This window comes from Misgurnus anguillicaudatus, chromosome 10 (genome assembly GCF_027580225.2).
Source record: "Misgurnus anguillicaudatus chromosome 10, ASM2758022v2, whole genome shotgun sequence".
NCBI classification, from domain to species: domain Eukaryota; kingdom Metazoa; phylum Chordata; class Actinopteri; order Cypriniformes; family Cobitidae; genus Misgurnus; species Misgurnus anguillicaudatus.
The window spans coordinates 38,566,487-38,583,471 of record NC_073346.2 but is presented as its reverse complement, the minus strand read 5'-3'; the positions used below and the strand labels follow the sequence as shown (position 1 = coordinate 38,583,471).

At 33.6% G+C, this 16,985-nt stretch overlaps 1 protein-coding gene across 1 annotated transcript; it reads left to right on the top strand.

Moving 5' to 3' along the window:
- Positions 1-557: 557 nt before the first annotated feature.
- efhb (EF-hand domain family, member B) lies at positions 558-7,887 on the top strand. The gene is made up of 13 exons (XM_055211382.2): positions 558-765; positions 854-916; positions 1,135-1,278; positions 1,709-1,889; positions 2,287-2,397; positions 2,493-2,598; positions 3,334-3,417; positions 3,501-3,568; positions 3,657-3,811; positions 4,763-4,970; positions 5,888-6,106; positions 6,304-6,485; positions 7,646-7,887. The coding sequence occupies exons 1-13, from the start codon at positions 691-693 to the stop codon at positions 7,790-7,792; spliced, it is 1,743 nt and encodes a 580-aa protein (XP_055067357.2). The 5' UTR covers positions 558-690; the 3' UTR covers positions 7,793-7,887.
- The last annotated feature ends 9,098 nt before the right edge of the window (positions 7,888-16,985 follow it).

Below are 16,985 nucleotides of genomic sequence, written 5' to 3'. Positions count from 1 at the left end.
TTTTCTTTTTAATAGTTTATTTTTGTTGTATTACTACATAAAAATAATATATAGTATTTTAAGCACGGTCATAAACATTTTATCGATGCCATATCTAAGAAATGCTTTCATTTGCTTTCTTAGTTTCACTTTCATCTTGAACTTTTCTTGTCATGTCAGTATGCAGTATAACAGTAACAAATGATTTACAGTTTATCCTTCTGATGCATTTTTAAAATTGAAACATAATTTTTATGGGTTTTTTTTACCAAATTTCTGTGCTGTCATGCTGACAATTCAGAAAAAAAGTTATTTTAATAAAAGTTACTATTAGTTAAAAATAACTGTTTTTACTCTAGTTGCTTTGAAAACATAAAACAATACGCTAAACACATCAATGACTTAGCTTAGTCTCCCCAAAATTACACCGTTAACATTACCAAAGCTATAAAAATTAATTGTATTCCTTTCAAGTAAAGCTCCATAGTAGCTAGAGCCTAGTAGTAACAACTTTCTTTTAAAGTAAAAATAAGATAATGTAATTGGATATCTCGAGTCGATAGCGGCAAATTGACGTTGCGTTTCCTTTAAAGCGTTGCCAGGTAACGGGACGCAGACGGACTCGTGAATGCATGTTAGCGGGGGTTCGCTAAAGCTCCTTTGGGTTTATAGACTCTTGTGTAAATAAAACTCTATAAAAAGTGTTAAGGCATGAGTCTCGTGCACGCGTCTGAGCGCAATGCATTCATCCGGAGACGCAAGGACACATTACCAACTATCCGTGCGGTAATGACTCCATTTCACTTTGATCTTTCATGTATTATACTCAGATGTGATGAAATTCTTTGCACATTCATGCATCTTTTATTTAAAGGCAGGAAAGCTCATTCCAGTGGGTGACCGAGCAAAGACATGTTTGCAGGAAATTACGCCAAGGGTGAGTCATTTATTAGAAACACGATTCTAAAAGTACATATGTGTCTACTTGCCTTTGGATTTCTAACTGAATTTTTTTTAAAATAAAATAGTATTTCACATTTTGTATAGCTTATTGAACGTAGACCTACATGTTTTATTTTATATATTGTACTGTATATTGTTTTTTATAGCTAAAGTATAATCATATAATTTATGTTCTTGAATAATTTATATCAGTGTGAAACTCCACCTGTGGTCAGAAAATTTGTCCATTCGGCTTATCCGGCTGTTGGGTCAGTTCGGGTGTTTCATGGAAAGGCAAATGATCCAGATATTGCCAGTGCTATAGTTCACGGCGTGAGCACTAAATCATCTATAGGTGTAAGTATGATAGTTAATCTTTTGTGAGTTTTTATTAGACACACATGTTTGTGATCTTTAAACAATTCTAGGGTAATAAATAAATAAATATTTTCTTTCTTTCCTTAATGACAATTACGCTGTTTTTGTCATTTCATGACAAATAAACACATTTCTCACCAGGATTCTTATTACCGTAATGCAAAGAAATGACTGGATTACAGTAATGAGAATCTAATGCGAATCATGCCATTGAGAATAATGATAATTGCACAAAAATAAATATATAAAAACCTCAAAAGTAACTTTTAGATTCCTCATAGTAATGACAGTTTGGGATGGGGAAAAATGTGTTCAATTATAATATCACTGGAAATGTCACAATGCAAAATATAATTATTGCAACTTTGGGGTGAAATACGTCCATTTTGTGAATGACGTGCATTTTTAGGCTGGATCTGTGATCAATCCTGCACCAAAGACACGGTTTCAAGACAGGTTGCGACAGCTTCAAGAAAACATTTATGCCACCAATCAGAAGGCACCTCTTGGGAGGTCACAGCTTCAAGGCCCCGGTTTGCCAAGTTGGCTTGATCCTGGGAAAACAGCTTTTGGGGTTACAACCCTACAATGTAAGACTGATGAAACCTCACTAGCACAGTGATGATTAAACTTTCAGTAGTATTTTCAAAGTAGTAAATTAATATTGTGACTCTGTGAAATTTAATCTCAAGTGTCATAATCTACTGATTTTGAGCACCAAAGTTTGATTTTACAATCTTTGACATGTCCTTACTTGGTCAATAAAAAATATATTTACATTATGCAGGATGATTTTATGTAGAAAACAGTAAATCACTTACGATGACTAGCTGGGTTTTCATGGGCAGCATCAAATATTTTATTATTTAATGTCAATATTGTTAAATGTCTGTCAGGTTGTGTTGATCTTAGTGATCTTATGTGTTCCTCAGAAGGTTTGAAACTAGATGGATTTGAGAATAATAGTAAAAGTTTCTATTAACACAGGTTCTGATGTCGGTGAAATCATCAATCCACACAAAACTGCACATCAGGTGCAGGAGGAGTCTGAGGAGAAACATCAACTCTACATTCACTCACATGGCTGCTATTATGTAGGTTAGTCTGTATGTTTCGTTTCATAAACACATTGTGTTTAATTAGTTCATTTTGGTTTTACTTTAATAAAACGGCATGTGTTTTTGCCATTTCAGGGGAGCGTGTGAACAGGAAGTATAACTTTGATAGAGAAAGACGATTTGGTATCCTTACACCTCATCGCAATGATGGAAGGAACGCTTCCAGATGTCTCCACTGGCAGTAAATACATACAAAATGAAATAAAACAACATTTCCAGCTTTCTATCAAATGTCAAATTGTGAATTAAATGATGGCTAAAGGTTGCTGTTTGGCACAATGGCATGCAGTTATCACATATAGACTAAATGCATGCCATTTTTAACATTCAAGTTAGGTCTGCAATCTACGGCAGAGGATTAGGGCCACTGGTGAAAAAAATATTTGAATTCTGACTTTAATCTCAGAATTCTGACTTTAATCTCAGAATTCTGAGATTGATATCAGAGTTCGGACTTTGATCTCAGAGTTCGGACTTTAAAGGCGGAGTCCACGATGTTTGAAAAACGCGTTGGAAAAGGAGACGGGCCGACTACCAAAACACACTTATAGCCAATCAAATTAAATCAAATGCCGGGTTGCGTATGTGTGGGGCGGGTCTATCAACAGAAGGTCCAGATTCTATTGGGGTAGGGGCGTGTTTGTTTAGGTGATTTCAAATATCAACATTGGCTTTCAAACATCATGGACTCCGCCTTTAAAGTCAGAATTCTGAGATTAAAGTCAGAATTTTGAGATTAAAGTCAGAATTCTGAGTTTAAAGTCAGAATTCAAATATTTTTTTCACCAGTGGCCCTAATCCTCTTCCGTAGCAATCGATATTCAATTCAGAGTTTAATTATAATTAAAATAATAAAATAATAATAATAAAAAGCATTATCAGAAATGAACAGTTTAGTAATCTTTGTGTTTTAAAGGAACAACAGCGCAAAATTAGTTTCAAAACGTTGTGATGACTTCAGAGAGAAGACTCAGCCGAAGATAGGCAAAGTTCATGACCCGTGAGTCTGGAAAACATTTAAAAGTTTCTGATAATAATTTCGTAGTTTCCGATGCTGTATGGTCTTTATACATTTATTTCTAGAATTGCAGAGACATTAAATGTTCCCCGGGATCACACACTTGGAGTCTTGATGAAACCTGACAGCTTTGGTAATTTGAATCACCTTTTACACCCTGTATTTGAGAATATGATAATCCTGTCTTTGTAATCTTTGTGAGTTTTCTGTTTTTTGTACAGGTGCGGGTGACCTCATCCATCAGACTTCACCTGATGAGTGTTTGAAAGGTAAAGACAGACGGAGAACATTGGTCAACGCTGTGCGGCAGCACCTTAAGAAGTCCAACTACCAAAACTTCAGCTCACTGCTGGAAGCATTCAGATACTATGACAAGGTCAGAAAATGATCTGCTTCCTTGATAAAACAAACTAAATTAAATGTTTCATATCCAGAGCTAATTTTTTTAATTAAAATAATTAATTTAATAGCAGCCAAATGCATGCATTGTAGTCTTAATAATCTGATTAAAGTCTCTGTAGGGAACAGTGGCGGCCGGTGATTTATTTTTGAGGGCGCTCGATGCGAAGTTCGTCACAACATGTATGTAGCCCGACATGTGTGTGGTTCGTAATTTCAAAATATGTGTTCTGCGCGTCAAGTGATCCTATTTGGATCACGTGTCATGTCAAAATAAATGCCTGCTGCGGACGCGTCTATGATAAAAGAGACGATCGTGTTTGCCAGATACTCGCATAATCTCATGCGTAATCAGAGTTTAATGTTAAGGGAGTGTCTTGCGTGTATTTTGTGAACGTGAGCTTCTCTTTTATCATAAACGGTTTTGACGCGTGTGCAGCCGGCACTTACTTTGACAAAACACGTGATGCACATGATTCACATGATGCAACAAACAAATATTTTGAAAACACAAGCAACACACATGACACCCCGAACACAAACTTTGAATTTGCGCCCCTCGGATGAGCAGTCACGAGCCGCCACTGGTACAAAATCTCTATATTCGGCAAGGGCAACCGGTGACTTCGAGGGGTGCGAATTCAAAATATGTGTTCTGTGTATCATGTAAACCTATGTGCATCACGCATCATGTCAAAATACGTGCCAGCTGCGCACGCGTCAAAAGGGTTTATGATAAAAGAGACGCTCACGTTCACAAAATATTTGCAAGACAAAATATTCGCAAGGTCCAGGGACCTTGTGCTACTGTACGCCCCTGCTCAAAAATCTATTTTAGTATAGCCTTAAGCCTTGTCTGTAAAAACGTTCTGGTAAATTTTAGATTATGCACTGCTTTCTTTGATGGTCTCTACATTATGTGCTGCAGAAGAATCAGGGGAAGATAGATAAGGAGGACCTGAAGGAGGTTTGCCACCACTTTAACATGATCGTCAGTGAGCCGGTGCTTGATGACATCATGGATTACTGTGACCTTGATAAAGACGGACTGATCAACTTTATGGAGTTTTCCAACTTTCTAAACTGGAAAGACAAAATGCCAATCAACAGGACAGAGCAAAAAATTCTCACAGGAGGTAAATTAAAATTAATTTGCTATGTTTTATATATAATTTGTGACCCAGTATGTGAAAACCCAGCTTAAGTCATTTTTAGCGATTTACCAATCGTCAAAGATGAAAATCAATGTGAAATCAATTATTACAATCTAACTTTAATCCTCCAAACCCATCATTAGGATATGAAACTTTTGGATGGATTTTACAGTAAGGGTCACATTTAACTCATTCCCACTAGTCTTTTTATTTTATTTTTTTGGAAAGTTGCTCACCAGCGTTTTTTGTCACTTTCACAAAAGTTTCACAAAATGCCTTCCAGGAAAATTTTCTTCTGAAAAAATATATAAACATACAAATATATCAAATTGAAGAACAGACCCTTTGCTTTCGAACAAACAAACAAAGCAGAGTTTCATCCTATCGTTATTTTTTCTGTTTATAAACTCTTAAATATGGATATTTTTCTTCAAAAATATAATTTTTTTAGCAAAAAGCTGAAATAATTGCATTTTTGTGAAGGAATTTTGTTAGAGATCAGATTCAGAACGATTACCAAACCATACACAGTGTGTAAAATTAATAAATATTTTTTTGCTACAGTGGGTAAGAGCGCCATGTAATGGATAATCGCGGTATTACAGATTACCATAAAAACTCATCAGGAACACGGATTTTTCATGCAAATGTTTTCTCTTAACTAACGAGAGAACTCGTCAATGGTGGGGAAAGAGTTAAGTTAATAAGCAGTCTATGCAGTTTCAGAGATGGAGTTGTACTATAGCTAACACAGAGGACTCATCCATGTTCACAGTTTAATAGAGCTAGAAAAGAGTGGGAAAATTACTACCCGAATCAAGAAAAGTGGGCATTGACATAATTTTATTGTGATGCAGTGATGTACATGTATGTGTCAAATGTTTATGAATCACTTGCAGAACGCTCGGTATGGACGGCCCCAGCTAACATGCAGAGAACAGTACTCCAGGAATCTGATGTTTGTAAGGTCTTGGTAAAATCGGAGGACTTGGAGTCTGTTGAGGTGGGAAGCACCAAGAAGACCCCTAAAACCCTATCCAGACCCAGATCTGTGAGGGACAGATTTATCACCTCATCTTCTGTCATCAATGCTGTCGTCAATGGGCGTCCAACCACCAGTGAGTCAAAAACACTTCACAAGATCTATAGGATTTATTGATCATATTGTTGTACAAAATGCAATGTAAGCTCTTTACTGAACTCAAAATTTGATTTCATTTTGAATTCATGTTAGTAGAATAGTTAATGTTTCGTGTCAGCAGCATTAGTAAAGTAGCAACCTCCCTGAACATTGACATGTTGATTTTAATGACAGATTATCAGACTTGTGGAGTACCGTCAGTGCGTACAGATCTACCTGCCCCTCGTATCAAAGGTATCAGCGATAGGACGAATTACGGCGATGAATCAACAGCGTATGATCTGCTGCATCCCACACTGCATTCACTCTACGGGGTTTATGAAGACCAACTTTTTGCTTCTCGTGCTAAAGACGAGGTGAGTTTTGATGGAAACATAACATTTATTACTCATCATTATAAAATGGATGATTCATACTCAAAATTCTGATTCAGTGATCTGTATTCCAATGTCGGATAAAATGATAATAAACAGATGAACCTGTTACTGTACATTTTAGGTTTTTACATCACTTGAATATTGTTGAGCTAGTGAACTGCGCTTAAAAAATTATTCGTTCAATTTGATCAATTTTTAAAAAGAAGATGTTTTATATAAGTGGTTATATAAGTGGTTGAAAACAATTAAATTATATAAATTGAGATTCATGCATTTCGTTGATTTTACTCAATTGTTTTTAGTTACCTTAGCCAAATTAAATTGAGTTGATCTGAGTAAAAAAACCACTTATTATTTTTAATTAAAACCAAAAATATTGTAATACCAGATGTTGTAATAATGGATTAAATTAGCTCATTTTAATTACACTGTAAAAAAATCCTTAGAAATTACGATGTTATTGCAGCTGGGTTGCCGGTAATTTACCGTAGATTTAAATTTATGTTATTTACTGGCAAGAGTGTTGCAAGAGTTTATTCAAAGTTAAATACATTTTAAATATTAACAAGTCTTTATCTTTACAGAATAAAACTTAACAATAACAGCCTCATGCAAAGCATTCTGGGAACCAGAAATCATCATCAACCTTTTCCTGTTTTCTTGCATCAGATTTTGTTTCCCAGAATGTTTTGCTTGATGCTGTTTTTTTTTCTTTTCGTTTTACTCTGTAAAGACAAAGACTTGTAAATGTTAAATGTTCATTCAACTTTGAACAAAATGTTGCCAGTAAAGAACATAAATTTAAATCTACGGTAAGTTACTGGCAACCCAGCTGCAATTTTTACAGATTTTTTACAGTGTATGTTATAGAATAGAATTTATTTCGAATTTATGCAAAAAAGAACATTAAACAAGAAAATGAAATTTAAGTATACAAATCACACAAAACGTAATATAATAATAATTTATAACAATAATTACCCCAAAGGGTTAGTTAATCTTTGCCTATTCGAAAAGGGGTGTTAAATTTAAATAGGGTCAGAATAAATTTTTCAGTTTGTTTAGCAGAATTATTATTGTATTTTTGGAGCAAGTTGTTGGCAATATGCTGACCAAAGATATATTTATATCATTCATAGATAGCACAGATATTCCAGAAAGCGGGTGTGACGTTTGAAGATGAGATGTTTGATGAGGCCTGGAAGCTGGCGTCCATGAGACATCCCACCGGTGACGTATGTGTGGAGAGCTTTCGAAGCGTTCTGTGTGAGCTACAGGCATGTTAAAACAACATTTCAGTATTTTCGTCATTCTTTAGGATGAAAGTTGTTTATTGATGATAATATAAAAATATCAGTAAATAAAGACTTTAATTACACAAGTGTGATTACAAATATTGTTACAAATTTAACATTTTGTCAAACAAATCTTATGTCACTTTGCATACTGTAAAAGCATCTGGTAATATGTACAAATACATGTAAGTGTTACAATGATAAAATGAAATTTGTAACGTTACGAGTTAATGGCCTGAAGCGGATCAATTTACTATCATAATGAATGTGGAGACTACAAAGACAAACAATAATTACTATAACTATCATGAGATGCTAATAATAATAATAATGACTATAGCAGTGTTTATTCTGGGGAAGAAGGAGGTTTAAACCCCGATGACTTCTGTCTTTTATTAGTTCACATCCATTATTGGGTCAGCTGTAATTTCCGCCACATTATTGGTTTAATTTAGTCTCTTGTCAAATGATGTGAAGTGTTGCGAGGGGCCTGTCTGCAATGAACCCTTAATGTAGCATAATAATACTTCAGCTCACTAATGAATTTTTGCCTCCCAGGATAACATTATGCTGCATTTACACTTAGAGATTACTGTCAATTACAATATTCTCCCAAAGGATTACAGTATATCACACAAAATACAAGTAATTTACCAAATTTGTCATTTATTATGAATGATGGCTATAAGACATCTGTTCTATGAGTGGACTCGGTCTAAAGTTGTCCTATTTTTTTTTTACAGACTTACAGTTTAATAATTACATATTTTATACAATTTTAAAATATTTATCCATTCAATAAATGTATGCATTTATGTATTTAGCAGTGCATTTAGCCTATACATGTGTATTGAACTCATTACTTGACATTGGATAAAAGCATCTGTCAAATGCATACATGTAAAGCGACTTACAGGTATTCATTTGATCTGCATGCTCCCTGAGAATTGAACCCACAACCTTTGCGCTGCTAACATAATGCTCTACCAGTTAAGCTACAGGAACAGTTCATGTAGCTCAAACAAACAAAATGTTTGTCTTCTTTACCTTATCAAAATAAGTTTTCATGATCCAATCAGTTGCTGATGGCCACTTCCTTTTTATTGGACATGAAATACGTCACATTTTGGAAAAAATGGGTGACAAAGAGTTTCACGTTGACTTTAAATGCATAAGCAAATATATACAAAGACAGAGAGACACATTGATTGCTTCGCTTTTTTGCATTAGAAAATTAAGTGAATGTTTAATGCATTAAACAGATTAATAACTGCATAGAGTCTTTAATCCATAATAAAAGCCTAGAGGAGTGCAAAATAAAAGCACATTAATGTTTTTATTTCTTTTGTTCAGTTCAGTTGTAGTTGAAGCCGGCGTGATTAATTGTCTAATAAGGTATTAACACATTTATTTCTGTTGAAACGCGACGTATGATATCCACTGTTAATCATATTATGATTTGTCTGCACACATGTGACAAAACACCCACGCAAGTTAAACAGATCAATCCATTACTGCCTCCAAAAATCATAATCCCACATCCACGTTTCTAAATGATTTAATGAATTTCACTAAATAATCATTTGACTGCCTTTCCTTTAAAGCCATGAATGCATAAACAATGACGAGACATAAACGAGTTTTTCTACAAACACCGGATGACTTCCACACTGCTACTGGCTGAATTTAATATCTATATTATTAGATGATAATCGGTCTCAGGACCCATCTGTGGTTCTGTATGATCTGAAAGGATCAAATATCATATTAACTGTAATTTATCTTGTCAAAACATTACGATCGCATCCTCAGACTGCCTAAACGGAAACAGCTACATACGTGTTGAGTAAACGGTTGTCAAATTTCTGTATACATTTTCATACTTGACACAGTAATGATATTTTTAGAACCTCTGAATGTTGTGATTTCAAAATTAGGATATACAAAATATGAATGAATAAATAAATAAACAAATAAAATTGCTACTACGCTGATAGTATGTTACAATAAAAAGAAAAGAAAACTGAAAACATTGTTAATAATAATAATAATAATAATAATAATTATTTTTATTATTATAATTATTATTATTATTATTATTATTATTATTATTATTATTATTATTATTATTATTATTATTATTATTATTATTATTAATAGTATTATTATTAATATTGTATATGAATAATAATAATAATAATAATAATAATAATAATAATAATAATAATATCACTATTATTAGAGATTACAAAAAAAAACATTTTCATTAGTGGTCTGAGATTTTCAGATCTAAATTATAAATATTATAACAGTAGTGAGCTTTGGTACTTGATTCAATGCCAAATTTTTTATGCCCCGAAGGACCATTAGTCAAAGGTTTTTAAAATGACTATTTCTTAATGCCAAAAATCATCAGGATATTAAGTAAAGATGATGTTCCATGAAGATGTTTTGTGAATTTCCTAGCATATATATATATATATATATATATATATATATATATACAGTGGATATAAAAAGTCTACACACCCCTGTTTAAATAGCATGTTTTTGTGATTTATAAAATGAAACCAAGACGAATCATTTTGGAAACTGTTCCAACTTAATTCCCTACTTCAAACCTATATATTGAAGTAAAAAACATTAAGAATAATTTTGTGGTGAAAAAATAGCAAGTAAAGTTGTACAATAACCAGGTTGCATAAGTGTGCACACCCTTTTACAATAGTGATTGTGGCAGTGTTCAGAAGCAACCAGTCACATTTAGACTTAAGTTAAATATGAAGTAGTACATACCTGTCATCAATTAAAATAACTTTTTAACTATTAATGAAGTGTGCCTGGTCCTAAAGGATTTTTTCTAAGTATCATCCCACTGAAAAAGCCATTGTCTGTGTAGAGCTTACTCAGCAGGTACATGATCCCATTGTTGAAAAATCTTAATCAACAGAGGATTAAAAACATTTCCAAGACCCTGAATATACCATGGAGTACTGTAAAAACAATAATCCACAAGTGGAGAAAATATGGCACAACATTGACATTACTAAGACCAGGGCATACACCTAAAATTTATGAGAAAACCAGGAAAAAAATGGTAAGGAAGGCTGCCAAGCAGCAACAGCTACAGCAACATTAAAAGAATTGTAACAATATCTGGCAAGTACTATTTGCTCCCTACATGTGACAAAAATCTCCTGAATTCTTCATGTTTGGGCTATAAGCATTTTTTAACCAAAAATATTATCAAGTCCATCTAAAGTTTGTAAAAACAAATATTTCTATATCCCAATCCATGTGGAATAATGTATTATAGTCCATTGAGACCAAAGTTGAACTTGGGCCGTTATACCAAAATATATATTTGGTGCAATAAAACCCACATCACATCACCAAATGAACACCATGCCCAGAGTAAAGCATAAAGGTGACAGTATCATACTTTGTGGCTGCTTTTCTTCGGCTGGATGGGGTTTTTAATTAGGGTAGATAGAATAATGAATAGCTCCAAATACCCGTCAATTTTGGCCCAAAACCTTAAGGCTTCTGCCAAAACACTTAAGATGAAGAGAAATTTCACCTTACAGCATGACAATGACACAAAGCACACCTCTAATCAACAAATGAATTACTTCACCAAAACAAGTTCAAGGTTTTGGAATGGCCCAGCAAGAGTCCGGATCTAAATCCCATCCAAAATCTATGGGGTGATCTGAAGAGGGCTGTGCACAGGAGAAACCCAACCAATTTGACAGATTTAAAATGCTTTTGCAAGGAGAAATGGCAAAATATTGCAAATTCTAAAAGTGTTAAATTGATTGACACATACCCATTAAGATTGAATGCTGTGATAAAATCTAAAGGTGCTTAAACTAAGTTTTAGTTTAAGGGTGTGCACACCTATGCAACCTGGTTATTGTACAACTTTACTTGCCATTTTTTCACCACAAAAGTTTTCTTATTGTTATTAACTTTAATATATAGGTTGGAAGTACGGAATCAAGTTGGAACAGGTTCCAAAATGATTCATCTTGTTTTCATTTTTTAAATCACAAAAACCTGCAATTTTAACAGGGGTGTGTAGACTTTTTATATCCACTGTATATATATATATGCTAGGTAATTAAAGGAATTAAAGGAAAACATAAAAAATAAATAAATAAATATGCAAAAAAAATGAGTTGACCAAGAAGTCCTTATATATGCTAGGAAATTCATATAAAATGTATCATTTGGACGACTCTTTTTTTTTTGCATATTTATTTATTTATTTATTTATTTATTGCACCATTTCCTGATTTTCAAATAGTTGTATCTCAGCCTAATATTATCCTATCCTAAGAAACCATACATCAATGGATAGCTTATTTATTCAACTTTCAAGAAATTGTTCAAATTCAGATTTACAAGATTCAGATTCTGAACACATTTCTAGAAACCATTACTCATATTCTCAAAACCTTAAATACAAATATTCAACTTAAATTTACAGAACCCGTGACTCTTTTAGCAAAATCGTACAATTCCTTCAAAACCATTTCACCTGTACTCAACAACACAACATCCAGGACATCTACTTACAGAAAAATACACGTTTATTGTATATAACTACACACTTGACAAATACTGCTACAAATCTCTATTACTGTAATCACAAGTTTAGTTCAGTGTAAGTACTGCAAGTAATAGTAAGTTTTCAATATTACTGTAAGCAGCACTTGTATTTTGTAAGTCAGCAATCCAACTGCAAATTTTGCCAATTTCATCGTCTCTGGTGTCCTGTTCTTCCTCATACTCTTCATCTGCCTCTCAGACTGTTTCCAATCAATTCAATTGGTAAAAATATACTATTAGAAAAAAGTATGTACAATTTTGAGTTGTTGTGATTGCTTGATGACAACTGTGTTGAGTTCAACTTTTGCCTGCCCGTGTTTAGCATTTATAAAACAAGTGCATTGCAGTGTAAAATGTGTGTTTTAGTGAAAAGTTTGTGTTTGAGTTTTGCAAAAAGAGTGCATGATTTGACAAATGGGTTTAGGCCTGAATTTAATTCAGATTTGGGTTTAGTGTTTTAGAAAAACTGTAAAAAAGACCCTTATGACTGGTTTAGTGTCACGGTTAGTCTGAAAAACTTTTTCCACTACTTGGGCAACAAAAAGTTTTGGAGATGTTTATTTTCTTTGCCAAACCATACATCCTCACAATGAAGCTTTATTTTAAGAGTGTAAGTCTTTGTTCACAATTCAAGGTACATTTTTAAGACCAGCTGTTCAGTGTGGCCTGTAATCTGGAGAAATTTAGCATGCGTAAATTTTGTCAACATCGTTTTTCCACTGATGACGTTCTTCATGGGCGAAATATGTAAATCTCAACACATTTATCACACGCAGCATACATTCATGTTACAGGTTTGTTTCAGTCTAGTAAAGGGAATGATGTGATACAACGTGATGTATTTTTTGCACCAGTATATTTCAGTGCCATAGATGGAGGTAAGGGTCCACTCACGATGAAACCTTCAACTATAACATTATAAAAATGATTACCAAGGATTCTGGTTGTTAATATTTGCTTAGATATTAGAAATTTGTGGTCACAGCTTTGAACAAAAAATTCAAATGAAGATCTAAAAGATTTAGTTTTAGGGCTTTGTCTCTATTTTGTTCGAATGGTAATAATGGGATGTGCTTTGATCTAATGCAACAGTATGTTTTGCCTTCTCACAGACTTGATCTTAGTGGATCTGTAGTATGACAGTTTCCTAAGTTAACTTCAAAACGGCACTTTTTTTCTCCGAGCTGAGTAAAACATGCTAATGTGACAGATGGAAAGATGTTTTGAAACACGAGCTAAAGACACGAGTAGCTGAGAAAGAACCTATTAGCATCTATATATCCATCAAAGCACTGCAGAAAATAAATGTCTGTCATAAGAGAGGAATCCATTAACTACACTTAAGATCATTTGATGCTTCTCCGGCATTTATCAGTCAGACTTATGGCTGTGTGGTTTACAGAAACGCTCTCCAGAATCTGGGGAGGAAAATCTGTCATAAGGTGGCGTCTCTGTGACACGGTGAATGAGTTTACAAGTGTCAGAAAATGAAGACAGTTTGGCTTCTAATTATGTTTTGTTTTGCACTCTTTGAAAGAGCGGTACAGTATATGACATTTACCCTAGGGTGGCAAACATACAGAAGCTATGCGTATTTGAAATGAAAACTAACCCTGGGATGAAATATGGTGGGATTGTGGGAAATTTTTCTCTGCTGTGTGCCATCCAAGTAGCAATTAAGTTAGAAAAGCTGTGTAGATGTACATAAAAGAAACATTAGATCATAGTATCGAAATGTATAAGAGTGAATCTCACAAATGCATCCGTCACATTTAACACTGAAACCCAAAGGAAATAAAGAATGTAACATGAAGAAAATGAAAGGAATTCTGTTAAACATGAAGAATACGAGGCCTGTTCAACTGGACAATTCCAGGCAATTGTCAACCAAATCATGAAAAGCAGTGTTTACCAAAGTTTTTATAATGATATCTCATATATCAATATTTTATGGTTTAAATACCCATGCAAAGTTATTTTTTTATTTTTCAAAGTTAGGTAAGTGCAAATTTCAGAAATGTCACGTGCATAACGTTGTTTCTTCCTCATAAATGCGCATACAAAATAAAAAAATCCTTGAAAAGCCGTCCTGTCTCCATTTGTTGGGCATAGTTTGTGCACTTTAATTGACAGAATTCCTACACGTGTTGTATGTTGTCTCCCAAAAATGTTTTTGTTCTCTTTTGTCACATCCATAACACATGCATGTTTCCTTCATCTAAAATAGAAAAGTAGAAGAGTATAGACTGATATTTTTCTGATGTCTGGACTCATCATCAGGGGTTTAAAAAAATATAAACAAATGGTTCAATATATAATACTCAATATATAATACATTCTCTGAGACATTATATGTAATGATCTGACTGCAAAGTCACAGCCATAATGCTGGAATTACTCAACTATTAAAATTATAAGGCTTTGTGTTATTATTTGTATTAATAAATAAAAAAATGTATGTTAAGAAAAACACCCATTGCATTACAATACATCTTTACAATACAGTTCACTCAACTGCGAAAACATGAGTGAATCTGAAATTATTTTACTACACGAGTCTTCTAAAAAAGAAAATAATTATTTCTAAACATTAATTTTTGCCCCTTTTCTAATAAAAATGTTTCAAACAAAATGCGTTTTCTTGTATAGTATATTAAATAGTATTTTTGAAGAATCTTTGTGGAAATCTGATAATAATTAAAACAATTAATACAAAAAACATACTGAAGTTGATTCTTTGCTGAGCAATGGCAAACTTTTCAAAACTCATTATTGTCATCATGTTTATTGCTTGCTGAAGTTGTAATAATGCAAGTTTAATTTACTCTTTTGTGTGTGTATATATCCTCCTTCATCCGACATCCTTATAATACAGCACAAAAATATGCAGTACATTTTAGTCAAAGTGTCCCAAAGATGCAGAGTAACAGCAATGACTCGACTCACCTGGTCAAAGCACATGGAATATTATTTATATGGAAGCAAGAATATTAAATATGAACAAAGAAATACTGTATAATGTCATCAAGGGAAATAGCAAGATTACTTTTTTGGACCTTTTGTGTGAGTTTTATTTTTTATCACAGTTTCAAACAGCCAACAAACAAGAGAAGACATTTTTAGGAGTTACCCAATTTTGATGGCTTCAGAATTCCAAATGTTTGCCAAACTTGTCTGTAATCAACTGTTAACATTTACTGTAATGACCCCAGACACTTCTCACATCATCAGACTTCCCCTTGAACAGCTTTGGAGAGATGACAAAAATGTCAAATGTCATCACTTTGCTCAAGCACAAAGAATTAATCTTCATTTATTATTATTAGTATTATTATTATGATTATTATTATTGTTAATAAAGATTAACCTTTATAGAAATTTGGCCTAAACCATTAGTGTTGGTGATAAGTAAGCTAGTATATTGGGGATGTGCTGTGAAGGATTTAAAATGTAACAAAATAAATTCAATTAAATTTAATTAAACTATATTATATTTAAAAATATATATTTTATATTTAACACCAATTATATTTAATTACCATTATAATTAATTATTATATTTACTGCACCAATATTATTCGATACAAAGTAATTGTTGATCGTTGTGCAACTAAAAAAAAACTGAAAAGAAAGTGACAAAGGCCAGTAAAATTTCATTAAAACAAAATGATCTTATTTTTAATCCACGTGATGCGACCATGCGCATCACTGTATGATGATCTGTAGGTTTACCATAACTGTCTCTATTTTTACTATCTGTATTGCTGGCCAGCTTATGGAGCAGACTGTCTGCGCAGCTTATGAGTTGTGCGTTTTGGAGCGGCTGCGCCGTGACGCATGCACTGATGTGTCCATGTTTAGGGTGTCCTGCTTTGCAGACACACTATTTCTCATAAAAGAACAGGCCAGAAATGCGAGTTCCCGAAGTGAAGCCATAAATGCCTATCGTTGTATCACAAATCATCTCGTTTGTTTTGGAATGGCACGACGATGGTACGGGCATCATAAAACTCTTGAAACACAGACAGGCATCTCATCCACATTGTATCCATCGGCATCCTTATCAAATGAAGCCACACGGTACCCATAATGCTTTTGGCTATTGCTTGTGCCGTTTTACCAGTAGATGGAGGCAAAGACCCGTGGTTTCTGTGCGCGCCCACCTGACACCCATGAGCGAAGACGCATGAGGAATGATCACAAGTGGCAGGTAAGACAACACAATGTTGAACTGCGGTTTATGTTTTACAGAGAAAAATAATCGGAGAGACTGAAATTGTTTTGTACCAGGACTGTAACTTACTAACGTCGGAATCAATCTAATTACGCGGACGCGTCTCTTGCAACGCGTTGGTTTGATCAACCCCCAGAAAGCTTTTAATTGAATTATGTCGTATAAGATAAAACTTTCAAATCATATTTTTGTAATAGCTGAATGTTATAAACATATATTCAGACATGACTCAACAATACTAAAGTAGACAAAAGTGTTTGGATTTCACATAAAAGTCAGGTCAGGTTGTCCTCTTACATTTTTGATATTTTATGAATTAACAGTTTTAATGGCATT

What these genes read in the sequence shown, in the direction of transcription:
- efhb (XM_055211382.2), top strand. Translation starts at nt 691, where the DNA reads ATGAGTCTCGTGCACGCGTCTGAGCGCAATGCATTCATCCGGAGACGC. An exon ending in TGCAGGAAATTACGCCAAGG is followed by an intron (nt 917 to 1,134) that starts GTGAGTCATTTA and finishes AATTTATATCAG; the next exon opens with TGTGAAACTCCACCTGTGGT. An exon ending in TCCAGATGTCTCCACTGGCA is followed by an intron (nt 2,599 to 3,333) that starts GTAAATACATAC and finishes TGTGTTTTAAAG; the next exon opens with GAACAACAGCGCAAAATTAG.